This window comes from Culex quinquefasciatus, chromosome 3, assembly GCF_015732765.1.
Source record: "Culex quinquefasciatus strain JHB chromosome 3, VPISU_Cqui_1.0_pri_paternal, whole genome shotgun sequence".
NCBI classification, from domain to species: domain Eukaryota; kingdom Metazoa; phylum Arthropoda; class Insecta; order Diptera; family Culicidae; genus Culex; species Culex quinquefasciatus.
In genome coordinates, this window is record NC_051863.1 from 62756835 (window position 1) to 62777134 (window position 20300).

General features: G+C 39.6%; 1 protein-coding gene across 1 annotated transcript in view; it reads right to left on the reverse strand.

Annotated features, from left to right (window-relative positions):
* The window catches only part of LOC6054112 (transmembrane protein 26), a 44390-nt gene extending 27920 nt beyond the window's left edge, over positions 1 to 16470 (reverse strand). Inside the window, exons 1-5 of the mRNA XM_038265594.1 lie at positions 16277 to 16470; positions 15553 to 16217; positions 15103 to 15271; positions 2449 to 2517; positions 1873 to 2127 (exon numbers count right to left, since the gene is read on the reverse strand). Of these exons, the coding sequence (XP_038121522.1) occupies positions 1873 to 2127; positions 2449 to 2517; positions 15103 to 15271; positions 15553 to 16217; positions 16277 to 16470 (1352 nt within the window). The remainder of the gene's footprint in view (positions 1 to 1872; positions 2128 to 2448; positions 2518 to 15102; positions 15272 to 15552; positions 16218 to 16276) is intronic.
* Positions 16471 to 20300: the final 3830 nt, after the last annotated feature.

Below are 20300 nucleotides of genomic sequence, written 5' to 3' on the forward strand. Positions count from 1 at the left end.
GAAATCTTGAAATTCTGAAATTCTGAAATCCTGAAATTTTAAAATTATGAAATTAAGAAATTCTGAAATTAAGAAATTTAGAAATAAAGAAATTCTGAAAGTTTTTTCTTAATTTCTTAATTTCTTTATTTCTTTATTTCTTTATTTCTTTATTTCTTTATTTCTTTATTTCTTTATTTCTTTATTTCTTTATTTCTTTATTTCTTTATTTCTTTATTTCTTTATTTCTTTATTTCTTTATTTCTTTATTTCTTTATTTCTTTATTTCTTTATTTCTTTATTTCTTTATTTCTTTATTCCTTCATTTCTTCATTTCTTTATTTCCTTATTTCTTTATTTCTTTATTTCTTTTTTATTTTATTTTTCTTCTTTATTCGTGTTTTTCATAATTTCTTATTTTCGTAGTTTCTTAATTTAATCTAAATGAGGGAATGTGTTTTTTTCTTTTTCTCTCTCTCTCTCATATGACTTCCAAAAATGAGGTGGGGGGGAGGGGGCTTCCACCCGAATGTACCTGCCCTGGCTTGGGGCCTGTCCAAAATATGTCAACTACCACTTCAGTTTTTAAGAATTTGACGGTTTTAGCTACAACTCCGGGTCTACGAAAATCACCCGACTCCAATAACTCCAATCACGACTACACATTCCTGCTTTCATAAATAACATCAATTCCATTCCATTACTTGCTTTTCTTCTTCATTTTTTCCACCCTTCTAACCTTCAGCCAGAACTATGATGCAATTATTAAATATTTATTCCATAAAAATAAATATGAAAAAAATCTAATTTTTTCCATGTTTTCAACTTTCCGTGCATGGTAAACCGTACACACTTTGATCTAGCGTACTGTTTAAAAATGTTCTATGTTTATGGGAAACACTCGTATCAATGGTGGCAATCAACATTTTCCTTGAATTACATACATTGCATGCTGTGAAATAAAATCAAAATTCTTTCTTGTTATTTGAAAACGTAAAAACCCACTTTAAAATAATTTGAGGTAGCCTATCGCCTCTTTTCAAATCTTTGTCGACATCAACATCAGCCGATTCCATTGTTGCCATTTTGGCATCGGAAAAATCTCATGTGTTTGCCACAAAACGCTTGAAACGCTTGCCTGCTTGAAATATTCACGGAAATATTTCACAGCGTTATTTGGTTTGTGTCCATGGTGTAGCGGCAGCAATATGGCTGACAGGACAGGCATCGAACTACGATGCACTGACATTTTAGCAAAGCATGGTAGTGACTATGCTTTCGATGTCGGTCATCTTACGATGCTTGTGCATCGAAAATCAAAAGTCGGAAAATCACATTTTCGGGGCTTTCCGGCAATTAGTATTAGTTTTTATTGTTCGTACTGCCATGAACAATCAATCTAAACTATTTTACCACTTAACTTGATCGAAAAATATGAGTTTTCGACCAAATTTGACCACGAGCATCGAAAGCCGCTTTCGATGTCGGTCATCGAAAAATCCATGAAAATCCACCCGAAAAGACATATTTTGCATTCTCTTGAGGTTGACTGTTTATACTACATCCTGATAATATTTCCACATTTCCAACTTATTACATGATTTTTTGCCAGCTATAACAAAAATGAAATGCTACTAAGTGTCCGGATTTCGAATCATGACGTTACCTTCTTTGAACATGAGACATATCAGAAATCTAGGATGTAATCAATTGACAACGCAAACAAATAAAAACGAAAACTTTAAATTTAAAAAGATTTTTCACAAGTTTTGTCATTAAGTCCATATAAATCTTGCAATACTCTATTAATGTCTAGAACTCTTCCCCCATTCTTCCCTTCGAGGGCACCCAGCTAATTAATTCATCTCTCCGTAATCCAACTCCCTGTCTCACCTTTCGCCGGATCTCCCGGCAGCCTCCTTATTACGGGTCCGCTTGTGCCTTCGATGGCTGTCCACGTCCACCTCGACTTCCGTATCCCTTGCGATGGTAGGCTTTTTCCCTGCAGCTCTTCTCTCGGCAGGTGCCAGGACTTCTTCCTCCTCGGAATGTCCTCCCCGTCGCCGAGTTCGTCGCTTTTGCTCGACCGTCGTTTGGCTGCTGGCCGTCGAATATCCGGTGTCTTTGCGGGCCTTCGAGGAGGTGGTACTGCTCGCGGGGGGAGGGGGAAGGTCGTAAAAGACAAGGAAAATGGTACGGGAAAAGGCCATTACGAATTAATTGCATGGTTGGTAATGTGAAACTAAGTTTCTTTGAACAACTGGGGTTTCTTTTCATTGCGAAATTGTTTATGATGTTTTAAATACATTTATCCACAATTTGGTTAAAAAATCAAAATATTAGTTTTGAACAAATCACCTCTACACAACTTAAAGCTTTTCTAAGAATGTTTCCACCAACTTTAAGAAACCATTCCCCTACTCCCCCCAAAAACGAGGTCAATTGCCCCTGCGGGAGTGGATCCCTTACCTGGTAGTTTTACGATGTCTCGGCTTCCGCATCTCGTGAATCTCGTCAACGGTCACATCCGCCACTTTCCTAGGCCGGGGGAAAAACAAGAACAAAATGTGACCATATAAAACAGTAAGGTGAATCGTTATTATAATGACTGTACGAGTGCACTGGAGAGGCTGCTGCTGCTTTTTGTTGGGTTTCTTTGCGCGAAAAAAATATGAAAAGCAACAAGAAAAGCAACAAGATTCTGGGAAATGAAAATGGTGCTCTTTAATTATTACTGAAGGAGCTTTCAAGGTTTTGGAGGCACATAATTAAAACCATAATAGAACTGATGTTTGGTTTTGCTTTAAAATCGAGCAGAGAAAGCAACAAGTTTTGAAATCATCATTTGTGAATTTCAACTATCAGGTAAGTATCAACGTTAATCTCAGAAATAAAAAAGATTCTTTAAAAACTGCATGACCCTCTACAAACCAACCCCGCTGCTAGACGGGCTTTGATCTTAAAATTTGCCAAATCTTTTTTTCAACCAGTTTTTGATCTTTTAAAACCATTGGAAAGAAGAACTCATCAAAATTTTAAAAAATAGGGGATTGCTTATTTGTCTTGTTTTTGTGACTTTGCCAATGTTTTTTAAAATGTATTTTTCTTGTGTTTCATCCCCATGAGGTCAACTTTGCCTGTGTTTTTCACTATTATTTCCTATATTTTATGTTAAAAAAATTGCAGTAATATTTGTATTGTCCCAGACTACCCAAGTAACCACGAGGCACTAAATAGCGGCATTTAATCAGCATCATGTTGGCATTTAGTACCAGCAAATAATGCTTCAAAACAACAACAAAAATGCTTTATCGACGTCAAGGCTGGGGGAAAACAAAAACAGCTGCTCCACTAGAGCGTCCAATTTCCCGGGGTTATAAATTTCCCGGGAAACAGGAAATTTTCATCAAATTTTCCGGGAAATTTTAAGGACCGTATAGGACATCGACTTCAATGGTTGAAAAAAGTGCAAAAATAAACTAATAGCTTGACTACATGTAAAAATTCATATATATATAACTTATAACTTCAAGAAAATGTACTTTTTTTCTAATTTTATAACTCAAATCGTACAATACATATAAAAATGATCTTTGGTATTTTTTGGGGAGATGTATTTTTCCGTTTTTGGGGTCTATGGACAGTAAGTAAAATGAATCCATACACCACAATAAAAAAAATTTTAATTTGGTTTTTTGACCAGTTTTGATTGCAAATAAATTTCTAAAAACAAGTCATACTGTCTTCAGTTCATGAACAAATTGGTTAAGATTTTTAGTGTTTTCTTAAAAATCTAACTTCTCGTGTTTGTTTTACTTCAAACAACTCAATGTTTTCAAATATTTGGAGCAAGTTTTTTAAAAATATTGGTTACTCTCAAATAATACAAAGTAACTTTTCTAGGACTTTAAATGATTTTTGCCACACAAATATGATTTAAATTATACGATCATATTCCCGAGCAGACGGAAATAACTTGGGAATAATTTTTTTGTGATATTTGAAACTACTAGGCCAATAACATTTTCTGTTATTTATAACAAGATTTGTTATTCGCCGTTATGATTTTTTTTGTTATTGGATTGTTATTGTAATAACAGACTAATAACATTTTGAGTTATTCTTCGAACAAATCTTTGTTATTGTTTTTGTTATTTTAACAACTAATCCGATCATCCCAATAACGGTTGGAGGTATTCTTCCATAACAAAAAGAAAATATTCCCAAGTTGTTTTGGCTCTCAACCAATATCAGACCAATAACAAATTTTGTTATTATAACATAAACTGTTATTACACTCTAATGCAAAAATGGATTTAGCAAGAAGATTCAATAACACTTTTTGTTATTTTAACAGTATTTGTTATTGAAATGGCATAAATTTTGTTATTACCGTCTGCCCGGGTTTAACTTTCTAACACCGATTGTTGCATCAGTGCAACAATTGGTGTAATTTCTTGAAAAAAAGGTATTGAACGAATTGAAGTAATTCTTCTTGCAAAAACCTATTTGAAATACTCAATGACACCAATTCATTTTCATCTGATCATGGTAAACAAAAACGTTACTTAATCCACCTTTAGGTGGTTGGTGCCTTCCTCACATTCATAAAGTTAATACACGGCCTCAAAAAAGGTCTAAAATAACACTTAAGTGCTTAGAACTTTTGGCAAGGTTGTCAGATCTTCAATAATTTGGGTTCGTTAGAAAGGTTTCTTGATTACCCATCCAACGATGGGTCGCATGATGGATTCGGACATCATTTTTATCAAAATATCTAAGATCCGCCCTCTAAAAAGTGTACAAAATACACTTAAGGTGTAACGGGCCATCATTAAATATGGCGAAAAAACATGGAGGAAAAATTATCCCGTTCCACTTTAACCATGACACTTTCCCGTTCCACCTTATACCGTAAAAATTGGGGGCACTTTAGAAATATTTATAATTCTCTGCACTTTTAACTGGTACACTGAAAATAATTACAATCACTAGACTCTAAACATTCTCGGGAATTCAGATAACTATAAAAATTTTCACCGAAAGGCAAAACATTTCAGATTCTAGCCCTATTTTGAGCGATTCATTTTCTCCATACAAAAATTGGTGCCACTAAAAACGTCTCAAAACGCTCGTTTTATTCTACATACCTCAATAAAATTATGATCACAAGACGTGCTGCAACCTGGAGAACCGGCAGATTTCCACCAAAAGTCACAAAACTCGCGATTTTCACAAAATCTTCCCCCGAAAGTAGCGAGTTGAAAATTTCCGCGAGCAAATTTTTCTCTTGTTTGACACGATTTAACACAACCATCAGTTACATCAGTATTGGTAATCATCATGATTCGAATCACATCGTGTTGCCAGAAATTGTATTAGGGCATTTGATAATTAATTATTTTGATACTGATATTAGTGGATATTTTGTTTTCCTAAATGTCGTAAAAAGTTTATTAAATTCGTTAATTTAGTTTTCGTATATAAATAATACATGTAACGGGTATAAAAAGCCAACAAATTAGTGGAAAGTAATTCAAAATAAAAGTTTATGTTAGAAGCTTTTTCAATTTTGGCAACACTTTTCTCTGACAGGTGGACCGGCCACTTTTGGCACTGACAGTTCTGTTTGTTTTCATTCTTTAAATTCGGACCGGTGCAAAGAGGAAAAAATCCAAGTAAATAATCGGGTTCGTTTCCGGCGGAGCGTACGTGATTCGGTTTGAACCTGATCCGGATCGACTTTTGGCGGATAATAAATACTGCTTGCGGCGGGGGTGTTCGTGTTTTTGTCGGCGGCCAAACTATCGGACAACGCGCTGTTTTACTACATTTGTGGGATTTGCTTGGGCATTTTCGCCAGCTTTTTGGTGGTTGTCTATTTTACCAGCATGATCTTCCCCCGGAAGCCGAAAATGTACGGCGTAATGCTGGGAGGATGGACGCTCGGGTTCTACTCCGCCTATCCAGAGGCCACCACCGGATTCTGCATCGCCCTCTTCAGCTGCTGCTACATCCCGCGAACCCTCCTGACCAGAATCTGTTCCCTTTACCGGCGTCGATTCCCGCCCAAGCGATGCCTTCTCACCGTCGAAGAGTTCAACGAGCCAGATGCCCGCGAAACCATCAAAGCCCTTGACGAACTGCGCAAGTTCTGCAGCAGTCCCAACTGCAAGCAGTGGAACACGGTGCTCAAGCTGAAAGATCCCGTCCGATTCGCGTCCTTCACGAAGGGCTCCTCGTATCTGATTGACGACGAAATCCTCGAGTACGAAACGTGGACATCAGCGACGACGACGACGATAAGGAGCAGGAAGAAGCAACTCCAACCACGAGATACCGGCGTGCCGGCAGCAGCAGCAGGTGGTACAACGAGCACTCCGACGACGGCGCGACCGACGATTAGCGGCAGAAGCAGTCGCAGCAGAAGTGGATAACCGGTTAACTTCCCTCTCGAAGGCGCAGTTGTGAGCTGACCAAATCCGTGTCGTTTCTGAAGGCCGCTAGAAGTACGAATTCAGGTGGAATCCGGGATGCTGTGCAATAGCCCCCGCGGATGTGTGAACGGATATCAGTTCCACAGGACACGTGGGTGACGTGCACGAACTCGAACCCGAGGCGCCCTGTTGGTAAGTGCTGCTTCTTCACGTGCCCGACTAGAAGGACTCTCTGATATTTAAATTTGTTTTTTTTTCTCCGCTGGTCTCATTCCAGGTTCACCTGCCGAGGTGTTGACAAGCGCCATCAGTTGCAGCTGCTGGACTTTAGACATGTGGAACAGTAAGGAGTGACGTGTGGCGTTCTGTTCCGTTCTAAAGCCTGAATCTATTCAAGTCCTTCGTCCGTATCCAACCGGAACCGGAAGTGACAAGGCATTTACTGCTGACCTTACCAGCCAGGGCGATTACGACTTTGTAATAATGATCACAGTTAACACTCCAAAAGTTTTGACAGTTGCAAAACATATGATATAAATGAAAAATAAATATTAACTGAATCAAACGAATTCAACCAAATGTTATACTATATTTATCACTTTGTATTTTTTGGTCCCCCCTCCCCCCTCCCTCCCTTAAACTGACTACGTGGTTTATTTCCACGGATCAGTTCATTAAAAAAATCGAAAAGATTTCTAAAGAATTCCTTAATGGAAATTTAACAACATGCAAAATTAGACCATTTCAAATGATATTACAGAATGTTTTTATTTCTACAAAGCCTCTTTTGATATGTGAAGCGAGAATTTTTCCGTACACTACTACCACTATACGGTATCACTAATACCAATGCATCAGTGACGTCATCGATGATGATCATTAAACTAACACTATCAAAATGCACTAATACATATGAAGTCAAGATTGCCTTCACGTTTCACCTTAAGTGCTTATAACTTTTGATAGGGTTGTCAGATTTTCAATCTTTTTGATTCTTTGGAAAGGTCTTTTGATTACACATCAAATGATGGGTCGCATGGTTGATCCAGACAACGTTTTTATCAAAATATCTGAGATCCGGCCTCAAAAAAGTGCTTAAATGACATTTAAGTTCTTATTACTTTTGATAGGGTTGTCAGACTTGCAATGTTTTCGGCTTGTTGGAAAGGTCTTTTAAATACCTTTCTAAAAATGTATAGCATGACGGGGTTTCTTGCAAAAACCACCCTTTTTACAATCTTCCGGACTTTAGCCGGAATCGTTTTTTTAGCATAACTTTTAAAGTACTTAAGTAAACTTTACAATTTATGGATAGTGACTTAGGACAAGACGGATCGAATGAGACTAAAACGATCAAAATCGGTTCAGCCAGTCCCGAGATAATCAAGTGCAATTATTTTGATCAACATCCAACCACCCGCACAGACATTTGCTCAGAATTTAATTCTGAGTCGATATGTATACGTAAAGGTGGGCTACGAGGTAAAATAACAAAGTTCATTTTTCGAGTGATTTTATAGCCTTTCCTCATTGAGGTGAGGAAGGCAAAACGTAAACAATCTCAATGTTGCACTATGAGCCATCTCCATACAAATAGGCGGCCAAATTATTTTTTTGCTTTTTAAATGTTTTTTTCATACAAATTTGGGTAATTGTATGGTATTGAAATGATATACGTCGATTTTTATGACTTTTCATATTTTTCAATAGTTGATTGTTTATAATAAATAGTCTTTTCATACATTTGCAAGTGCAACAGAATTGCGTATATATTGTATTGCAAGTTTATATTATTAAATTATGGATAAGCTAATACATCCCCTTTTTAAGGACACAACCCCTCCCTCCTGTTTCTTTCACCCCCCCCCCCCCTCTCCTCCTCCCATCCAACAAAATTTTGTTAAGCGTAATAAATTCATTTTAAGTCAAATATTTATTATTTACTGCTGTGTGTTTCTTTTTGTGAGTCCAGGCCATATAACTTGAGACCCCCTACCCTAACAGAAAAATTAATTTTATTCAAAATATTAACTTTGAAGTAAAACGATAAAAATAGAGTTTGTGACAGCTTCAGGATATGTTAAAGGTATTTTTTATGATGTTTTATACTAACCAACATAGAACTTAAATGTGAATCAGTTTCATGGATTGATCGCAGAAATTCATCATGCTAAGTCAACATTTTGCTGAATACTTTTTCCGGTATCAAACTGAGATTCTCCAGTTTCGCTTGAGAAACTTCGGTACGAATACCTTATTTTGACTAAGGTACTCAATGTAGGCAACAGAAAAATTCATTTCGAACTTCTTGAAACCAGGTATTGATTTTTGAAGCGACTATGCCCACGAAGTAGGTAGCAAAGCAAGTGAAATAAACGGGCGCATATGTAGATTTCAGCAAATTTTGATAAAACGTAAATGTTCAAAATGGCATATCTCCGAAAACGCAAAAAATCGCAGGCTGGAAATTTCAGCAATGTTAGATTATAATCCAATCATTCAAGTGATCTTAGTTTCATGTTTAGCATCGGTTAGCAAAAAAAGTACTCGATTAACAAACACAAAACAATATGATTTGTCAAAAAAATGCTCCAGTTATTCGGTGAAAACTTCAGTTTTTGGTTTAGAAACTACATTTTATCTATTGATAGTTTCAAAGTTTATCTCATTACCTTTCCAACGATGTATATTTGTCCTAGTAAAACATTTAAAATGGCTGAGCTATGTTAAAATTAAACAATCAGCCTTTTTTACAAAAAAACGCTAGTTTTTTACCCCATTTTTTGACTTTCAGCTTGCGTATCTCCGTAACGAACAAACTTAGAGCTTTGAAAATTTGGATTTTCTTAGTTAGAATGTTTACTTTCGAGAAAAAAATACCAAAAAATATTTGGAGAAGGTCACTTTTTTGAAACTTGGCCACCCAATGTACCATAGTGATGTTGCTGAGGCGGTAAGGGGTTTAAATATTCTTTATCCAATTATTCTTTGAAAAGTTTACCTGAATTGTAATATTTTATTTACATTAAAAACACAGTAAATTTTTTTGTAAATTTAGAAAATGTGTACTTCCGCTTGAATTTCGGGAATTCTCAGGAAATTTACAAATTTCCCGGGAAACGGGAAATATTTTTTCACGTGAAATCCCGGGAATTCGTGGGTGGAACGATGTTTTTGGTCGCAGAAATTACAGATTTGCTCAAATCAAGTTCTGCTAAATTTTAGGATCATCATTCTTTCAAATCACTGAAAACAGGAATCGTCCCAATTGATTGAGTTATGCCAGAGAACCAGCGAGTTGAAGTAACCGTAACCAGCTTTTTTGGGAGGCTTGGGCATCCGTGTAAGTTGGACATGAGGTGGGCGTTTTAGTGTTAAAAAAGAATTGCAATTAGTTTGTTCTGGGCGGAAAAATACAGATAAAATAACAAATCTGAAATTTTTTTTTGAAAAGGTCCAATAAACCAATTTTTCAGTTTTTGCTGCTAACTCAAGGCGTTTTCAAAAACACCCAAAAAGCAAAATCTGGAAATTTGGTTTATTGGACCTTTTTTTTTAAAAAAAAAAACTCCAGAAATTAAAAGGTAAATTAGAATACAACTTAACACTTTTTATTTCTGTTGTGTAATAATAAATGGCAGAGGTTTGAAAATTGTTTTTATTTTTTTCTGCATAATTTTCTTTTTGATTTTTTAGTAAGCAATAAAATCGTGCATAAATAAATCCTATAAAATACATAATTGTTTTATTATTTGGCTCTGTTTCGGGATTTAGAAATCCAGAAATAAGTATTTTTTCATATAAATAGTTGAAAAATTACCAATTGGGATGATACTTTTGATTCGGGGCTGTCTACCGTAACAACGTTGAAAACTATTTTTTTGTTGGTTTTTGGATAGCTTTGTGAAAAAATCCTTATTTTATATTGTTTTATCTATCGTTAGAACACTAGAACATTTTTTAAATTTGATAAAAGAAAAAAACACTGAAAAATATATTTGAAATAATATTTTCATGAAACCCGGTAAATTATTCTATCAATTGTTAGAACCCAAAAACGAAGCTTAGATTGCTGATATTATTGTTTACAGCGATAAAGCTTATTTTTCTGAGTAAAATGACCCTTTGTACCACCACAAAGAGTTTAAAATGGATTTTTAAATCAATTTGAAAAAATTAACCTCGCGGTCCTTCTTGACAGAAAAAAATGTTGTCTTGTCAATATTTTTTTTTGCATTGAAATGAAAAAAAAAGTGATCAGAAATTTTTTTAATCGTGTTTTATTCGGGCTTTGGTACCCAGTTTAAGTTGTATGAGATGGTGTCTTCAATTAATTTTCAATTCAATTAGTTTTTATTAGTAAATAATCAATTCACAATTTCGTAATTCTTATAACCTAATAGAGTTTTGGAGTACCTTTCAACTATGATTTGTACTATAGTTCATTTTGATGTAATTGGATATTCTAACAATGGATTTGCCAACAGAAGGAAAAATTATTTTAAAAAACCTTCTAAATTTGCTAAGGAAAAGGATAGAGATAGAAAAGCTTAAAACTAGATCACAGTTTGTTTTGTCTTTTGACGTCGAAAACTTCGCTGCACAAGGCAGCTTATCCGTTGTAGATATACTTCATCATAAGCTCACTCAGAGCTTGGAATTGTTCTGCCTTGTTCCGGCAGGCACGAAAGCGCGTGAGCATCTCTCCAGCAAGAGCAAAAACTCGGGAAGCGTGAAGAGATCATCTCCGGTAACGTCTGCTTGTCCCGGTGAAGTACCGCTCCCAGAAGCGGCTACTCTAGCGTACGAACCTCCCCAACCGGGAGGGAACGCTGGGTTGGTCGGTGGAACCGCTCCGCCGCCAGCTGCTGCAGAGTTCGTGCTCGAAGTCTTTGGAGGTTGGCGGGACGCTGGCGCTTTCTTCTTCTTGTCCTGCTCCTCGAGGTACTTTTTCCGCGCGGCACAGCCACGGAAATTCGCCGTGTGGTTTCCACCACAGTTCGCACACTTGACGCGCGCTTTGTGCTGCTGGGCGTTTTCCCCCAGCTGGTCTTTCCGCGGAAGATTGCACCTTTCGGTGAAGTGGGTCTCACCGCACTTAACGCACCGGGGCGGAAGATTACAATTTCTTGAACCGTGTCCGAATTTTTGACAGCGGTGGCATTGCGCTGCATCGGTCGGATTCTTCGTGTAGAATCGCCACGTCACGAAGAAGCCGTCCAGTGCTTTGATCTGCCGTAGGTCCTGGATTTTGACCGACCCACGATCGAAGTACAGGAGGTACAATGTGTACGTACCTGTCACCGTTGTCGATTTCGAGAGCACCTCAACCTCTCGAGGCTTAACCTTGACGCCCGACAGGTGTTCTTCCAGGTCGGAGATCGGGCGGTCCGGATATCCCTGAAGGACGATCTTCACTGGGACCTTCTCTGCTGGGTCAAATGTGAAGAATTTGAAGTTTCGCAACTTCAACTTCTTCACTACCAAGTCGAAATTCTGTTTTTTATGCGTAATCACTTGCACCGAAGTTTTACTAATTTTAAGACAATATTGGAGTCCCTCAAGCAACTCGTCAACATCGTCCGCTAACGTAACAAAAATTGGAGGTGGTCGTCGTTCCTTCGGAGAGTTACACTTTTTCTGCTTTCCTTGCTTGCGCGCAAGTTCATCATCGTCATCGTCGTCGCCAGCACTGCTGCTGTCACTGGCGGTGTTGTTTTCTTCTCCACTCAGCATCTCATATTCGTTGCTGGTGGGATCGTTGGAAGTGGTTGTTGTCGTAGTGCTGGTGGACTGCTGCTGCTGCTGCTGGTCGGAAGTACTTCCGGATGCCCGGGTCGATTGTCTCGTCCGTACTGGGGACTCACGTGGACGGTATGACACGTGTAAAAAAGAAGGATCGGTGACGTCACCGGGCACGCTCCCGTGCGCGATGGCGGTCGATGCGGCGTTGGTATGTTTACCTTTCTGCACTCTGCCGGTAGATGAACTTCGCGGGTTTTTCGAGGCCGCACTCGAACTGCCACGGCCACGGCCGGCCCTTGGCATGCTGGAGCAGCAAACTCGCGGGTAAACACTGTTAATTACGGCGAAAAAATCGAAAAGTTTGAGGAGCTCCGAACAGTTGACTGTTGCTGGCTGGTGTTGCCAGTCCCGATGTGTCTTCAATTAAATAAAGGGGAAATCATTCAAAGTTAAACCAATCAACCTACCAAACCTATCCTCTGAGGATTTATTTTCGAAATCCATTTCACTCTTCCCCGATCTGACTCAACCAACCCCACAACCGTGGCTTCATAACCCATCCTAGTCAAGTTTATTCATAATAGTATTTACACTAAGCACTCATCATCCATTCGGCATCAGGGGCAGTACAAGTTAGCGAGCTGACCTGGTCAATAGCAGCGCAAATATAATATCTTATCAATAATTAATTCCGCAATGAAATTTAATTAGACCATGTTGCACTCAACAGTGGAATGGCTATTAGCATAGACTAAATATATATAGATACGCCACTCCCCTGTTGGGGCTGGCGACACTACCGCCACGCCAAAATTGCACCTGGTGGCAATTCACAGGTACTACTTTTCGATGTTTCCAAAGGGAAAATTATTTTTCTCCGGTTTCAGTTCAAGTGTTAAGCTAAGAACAAGATTGTCCGTTCGACGCAGTGGTGGACGCAGAACGCTGTGCCAGTTCGATTTTTCCAACAACTGTCAGTCGAACAATCTACATGGGTTGCTTTGTTCAGTGGTCGATGACTGGCAGGCTATGATGACAGGCGCAAAATTTTGCGTTTGCGTCCAGGTCTGACGGACAATCTTGTTCTTACCTTTACGGTTGCATCGTAGCAACAGCTGCTTTTCAAACTTTGTTGATTTTCTGTCAACATTTAAAATTCAACTTCAAAGCGTTAGATCCTAAAAGAACAACCTGTTGTGGGCGTTTCCGACCACCACAAATCCCACGCACAGAACCTTCGACGATACGGAGCGTTCGCAGTTAAGACGTGTCAGCAAGTGAGTAGAATGAATTTATAACAGAAAAATTGTTTATGGAAAAGTTTATTGTTTACAGGCCTCGTTGGAATGGACCTGGACTTACGGAAAGACGAAACTGCACAGCGTTCTGGATGGCTGTCGGCGCTTCTAGTGGCCACAGCTTCCTTCGTGGGAAATTACTCTAGCAAAACTTTTCTCTGGCCTGATTCCTCAAGAACCACTCTGCGTGACTATCTCCGTTGCCGGAATAGCCGCCCACTTGTCGGGCATAAGGGAACACGTCTAATCTGAATCACATTACACGCTGGACACTACGATGAACCAAATTGCATCGATTTTTGCCGCAACGGGTTTCTTCTAGTATTTTATTAATTTGTAAGCCTATAATAAATATGACCCAAATAGAAAGATTATCCAACAAGCGGATTGCATTTTATTTGTCTAGACTTTGGAACAACTTGTTATTTTAGACGATTAAAACATGTTTATTGTATTTGGTTATGTTTCTAAACTTTTATTCAAGCACTTTTTTCATAGTATTCAAAAAAAATGGGCAAATTTTAGACATACGAAGTAAACGGTAGCGGTAGTCGCCATTTACGAAGGAAGCGATCTTTGATTAACGCTGACCCTGAACTGGTTTTTTTATTAGCAAAAATAGATGCAACCGGCGGAGATGACCAGCAAATCGCGGATACTGTTGGGTGCGACGATGTCCTGGCTGATGTCGTAGCCTTGATTGTTGGACATCAACATGCAAATTTTGGGTAGTTTGGCTAATGTTGATCGCCAAGTCGGTGACCTACTGGATCGGCGGCTACAGACTCGGCTACTGGTAATGTTCTTGGCCGCCAAAGGAACACCTTGTTGACGTCCTGCACCTACTTCGAGAGGACCACTGAAAAGAAAGACCTAAGTCAAATACTTCTAAGAACACAGTTTAAAACAAGTCTGTACTTACTGGACCATTTTTTTCACTGTAAATTGTCGTGCGAGGCCAAATTCAATTAAAGATGGTCAGAATCGAGTGTAGAGTAAGATTTAAAAGATCAACATTTGAGACCAAACCGGGAGCAAGCCGATACCACCCTCTGCCTCTTGCCGGGATTGACGCAAACCTGCAGATGTTTCCCCATTGGGATTGCGATCGGCTTTGAAGAGAGATGACCCATATCGGTTCTTTTCTTATGGCCAGAGTCTTCACTGCTACTGCCGCTTCCACTAGCTCTGCAGGCGTTCACCTGGGGGCCGAACATTTTTCTCGATTTCCGGGATAAATTATAAAAAACAGATTTTCAAGCACGTGTTGAACCAAATTGGGTGACACTTTTTTCAAAAACAAAACAATCGTCAAGTGCACAGAGCACTATGATTTGTTTACCCAAATTAGTACCTGTAACTTGACTGTGGTGGCGCTCGGAGCGCTAAAGGGGTGTCGCCAACTGGATGTATGGAAAAATCAAGAAGTGAGACATCTAGGTAATTAATAATCTATGCTATTAGAATGATTCAAAGATTCAAAATTATAGTAAAATAATTTAAAAAAAAACTACTTTTTTTCATTATAGTCTGATAAAATAATATTATGTTAAATTATTGTTTATCTTTGAACCAGCCAAACTTTTTATACGAAATGAAAAAAGCCATATACCATCACGATGGCCCAACCCAACTTCACTTACCTGCGTCCGGCGGTGGCTTTCCGTGGGCGAGCTTTCCCGGAACGGCCACCCGACGACGGTGGGGCTTCCTTTCGGGCCGCCCCACGCTTGCTGGCGGCCGTCTTCCGGTTTTCCGAATGGACCACGTACAGCCGGTACAGCTGAAGCAGAATCACCAGCGTGTTTTTGCCTGAATCCGACCAAGAGAAGAGAGCGGAAAAAACATGAAATTGATTTTAGTGCGTGGACGTGGTCCTGGACGGAAGCAAAAGCAAACGGAAAAAAAGGGCACCACGGCGATACACGATGGATGCAAATAGATTGACTTCCTTATTAAACATGATCCATTCGAGGGAAGAAGAATAAACGGACCGAGATGCGTGGGAGATGCGCGATTGGCCACGTTCGGGCGATAATTAAAAGTTGGCTTGAATTGATTAAACCGAAGCCAAATTCAACTAAAATACTCACACGTAAAAAAGATGTTCATGTAGGTGATAATCTTATAGTGCACGATGATCAGCAGCCGGAACGCCAAAAACGGCGCATCCTGGAGTAAAATGTTCAACGCAATGCCCCACACGTCGATGTTACAGCAGCTAATGTTGCAGCAGTGCGTCGTAACGTCATCGCCACCACCCACACCTCCACCACGTGGCTTCCGGGCACGTGTCGCCGACAGGACAATGGTAAACTGGAGCAAACTCCAGGACCAAATACTGAGTGTTAGCAGGACCAGCACGGGTTCGTTGGCGATTTTGCTATCTTTAAAGGAGTCAAAGAATTCGATAATGTCCGCCGCAGTTCCGATGTAAACCAACAAGAGTTGACTTAGCTGGTCTCGGGTGAGGTCACCCTTGGGTAGCATCCAGCGACCTATTATGAGCACCAGCATAAGGAACTGCTCAATCAGCGTTACCCACGTGTCCGCGTTCAGCTGAATCTCCGGCAGTTGAATCTTCACTCCGAGCATCTTGTTCAAGTCTTTCAAGTCCTTGCCAACCGTGGCCGCGAAGTTTATCGTTTCGTTTAGCATCTGGTCCTGGAAGAGGGACCGCTTCTCCAGCTTGTCCAACTCCAGCAGCCAGATCGCCGGAACTATCGTGGACAGGTAGATGAACACCGAGGGACAAAACCTGAAAATTCCAAATTCTTTCAGCAAACCCCATCTGGTCATTACGTAACTCGCACTAACCAGCGCCATTCCTGGTTCTTTTTGATGGCCAACGTGAAGATTGCCTCGAAGAACAAGACCCCAATCGGCACGCAAAGACACCAGTACAACGGATCACGGGTGTTCTGGGTGACCTGCCAGATCGCTATGAAGCCATGGGCACTGAATAGTATCCTAGTAATGATAGCTTTTATGGTGGCCAACAGTTTGGTCATTTTGCACTTTAAAACCAACTAAATCCGTCAACGGTCAAAGGGACACTAAAAATCCCTGGCAAGGATTTATTGGACTGAACACCGCGAATTCAAATCGCAAAAACGAACCATATCGAACAGTCATTGTGCAACAAAAGAACGAGTGTTTGATTGGTAGTAATCGTGACGGGCAGATTTTGGTTCCGGTCCTACCAGACCCATCCAGACTAGATATCAATGCAGAATCTGTGTAAGTACCCGCTTATGTTGGTAGACTGTTGTGAATAAGCGTGAAATTTGGTGGGATATATTGTGAACAGTCATTAGCCGTTTAAAAGGTTGACACACTTTTCGAAATAAATGTTTGGATATTGGCTTCTTATCGATTAACCAATAACTTCAGTTTGACCAATTTCAAACAAAAAATAAAAAGAAGAACAAGAGCAATAGCAAGAGCAGGAACAAGAACGTTTGTTAGTTTATCAACACATGAACACGAACACGAACACGAACACCAAGACCAAGACCAAGACCAAGACCAAGACCAAGACCAAGACCAAGACCAAGACCAAGACCAAGACCAAGACCAAGACCAAGACCAAGACCAAGACCAAGACCAAGACCAAGACCAAGACCAAGACCAAGACCAAGACCAAGACCAAGACCAAGACCAAGACCAAGACCAAGACCAAGACCAAGACCAAGACCAAGACCAAGACCAAGACCAAGACCAAGACCAAGACCAAGACCAAGACCAAGACCAAGACCAAGACCAAGACCAAGACCAAGACCAAGACCAAGACCAAGACCAAGACCAAGACCAAGACCAAGACCAAGACCAAGACCAAGACCAAGACCAAGACCAAGACCAAGACCAAGACCAAGACCAAGACCAAGACCAAGACCAAGACCAAGACCAAGACCAAGACCAAGACCAAGACCAAGACCAAGACCAAGACCAAGACCAAGACCAAGACCAAGACCAAGACCAAGACCAAGACCAAGACCAAGACCAAGACCAAGACCAAGACCAAGACCAAGACCAAGACCAAGACCAAGACCAAGACCAAGACCAAGACCAAGACCAAGACCAAGACCAAGACCAAGACCAAGACCAAGACCAAGACCAAGACCAAGACCAAGACCAAGACCAAGACCAAGACCAAGACCAAGACCAAGACCAAGACCAAGACCAAGACCAAGACCAAGACCAAGACCAAGACCAAGACCAAGACCAAGACCAAGACCAAGACCAAGACCAAGACCAAGACCAAGACCAAGACCAAGACCAAGACCAAGACCAAGACCAAGACCAAGACCAAGACCAAGACCAAGACCAAGACCAAGACCAAGACCAAGACCAAGACCAAGACCAAGACCAAGACCAAGACCAAGACCAAGACCAAGACCAAGACCAAGACCAAGACCAAGACCAAGACCAAGACCAAGACCAAGACCAAGACCAAGACCAAGACCAAGACCAAGACCAAGACCAAGACCAAGACCAAGACCAAGACCAAGACCAAGACCAAGACCAAGACCAAGACCAAGACCAAGACCAAGACCAAGACCAAGACCAAGACCAAGACCAAGAACAAGAACAAGAACAATATTTTAATAATGTGCCTCGTTTTCAAGATGAAGCCACCGAAGGTTGATTTCAGCGAAACAATTTCAGTTTTGAGATTTTTAAAAATAGTGATTTCTGAAAATATGTTATTTGCAAAGTTCAGAAAATTGTCTAAACGACATAAATGATAAGAAACTGGAAAATTGAAGTTTTTCTGGTCTCACCCAAGCAACTCTCCATTCAACTCGGAAAGTTCCAATAAATATTCTTTTTATTTTATGTTATCGATAAATTAAAAGTGAGAGTGTGTGCCACATGAAGTTAAACTTTCTGTGAAGTTGCTGTGAAAATTACCATGTCACGTTGAATAGTTTTACTCGATTGGAAATGTCTATGGGTGTTTTGAATAGAGTTATCTACGTGCGCATGTATTGCGTGTACGTACACGAAAAAGATTGAGGTTAAATTTTGTACCCACCATCAAAACAAATGGGGTGCTAGTGTGCGTGAGCTCGAGTTTAGATAACTTTATAAGGCTATCTAGTTAGAAATTTACCAACACATTCAAAGTATGTTCCCGGGCAGACGGTAATAACTAAATTCATGTCATTTCAATAACAAATACTGCTAAAATAACAGAATGTGTTATGGATTCTTCTTGAAAAAATCCATTTTTGCATAAGAGTTGAATAACAGTTTATGTTATCATATCATTGTTATTGGTCTGATATTAAATGAAAGCCAAAACAACTTGGGAATAACATTTTTTGTTATGGAAGAATAACTCCAACTGTTATTGGGATGATCGGATTAGTTGTTAAAATAACAAAAAATTATAACAAAGATTTGTTCGAAAAATAACTGAAAACGTTATTAGTCTGTTATTACAATAACAATCGAACAACAACAAAAATCATAACGACGAATAACAAATCTTGTTATAAATAACAAAAAATGTTATTGGTCTAGTATTTTCAAATATCAAAAAATGTTATTCCAAAGTTATTACCGTCTGCTCGGGTTTACATGGCTACTGGGAGTTCGTTTTCATCAGATCTTCTACCTCTTTCTAGCAAAAATTTTATGTCTGGTAACTTCTAGCTAGGTTTTTTGACTGACCGTCCGATATGTCAGCAAATATATATTTCGCAGGGCTGCCCGGGCAGACGATAATACCGTACACCTTAGTAACAGTTCAATAGGGTGAATCTGCGTTTGTAAACAGGCAATCTATCCCTCTCTTACTTGACGAAAGGGATAGACTGCTTGTTTACAAATGCAGATTCGCCCTATTGAAATGTTACTACGGAATAACAAAATTCGTGCCATTTCAATAACAAATACGGTTAAAATAACAGAAAATGTTATGGAATCTTCTTGAAAAATCAATTTTTGCATAAGAGTTTAATAACAGTTTATGTAATCATAACAAATTTTTTATTGGCCTGATATTGGATGAAAGCCAAAACAACTTGGAAATAACATTTTGTGTGTGTGTGTGTGTGTGTGTGTGCAACCAACCAAACGGGACCACGCGGCCGCTTCTTACAAATTGAGTTGTTTCCATGTATTTTCAGATCTACATTCTATACATGCAAATAACTCGCATAGGCATTTGGAAGGTGTTAGCTCTGCCGAGCTTCGGTGACCCATTTCTACGCTGGCTAGCCGAGCGCGAGGTACTTCAGCTTTATCGACAAGGCCCGCCCTGGAGAACGTTTGGACCAATCGGATTCAAACGTTATTTAGAACTTCCGAACCCTTGTCAAATGGACAAGGACCCAGCACGTATATAGTTGGTAGTAACAGTATTCCTAATTCCAGTCATAGCTCACCAAGTCGCGATGGCCTAGTGGTTAGCATTTTTGCTTACCAATCCAAAGGACGGGGGATCGAACCCCGACTCGAGCGACTTTGACTTTTCGTTCATGTTCAGAGTTTCAAGATTTATATTTCCTTATGCTTTCTCGGTGGGAGCAGATGGGAATCGAACCCAGGATCATTCGCTTACAAAGCGAACACCGTAACCAGTCAGCCACGGCCGCTCCCAACAACTTGGAAATTACATTTTTTAACAAAAATCAAAAAGTGTTCTTGCCACTTTATTTCCGTCTGCTCGGGTGTCACGGCTCGGGCATTGTTTGCATCAGGACACTGTGACAACACGCAGCAAAATAAGGTATATTTAAATCATCAATGCATTTTGTGAATTTGAAAATCAAGATTTTTGTTGAATCAACGGAATTGGGAAAATCAGAGTTTGTTTCAACGCAAAATCGGA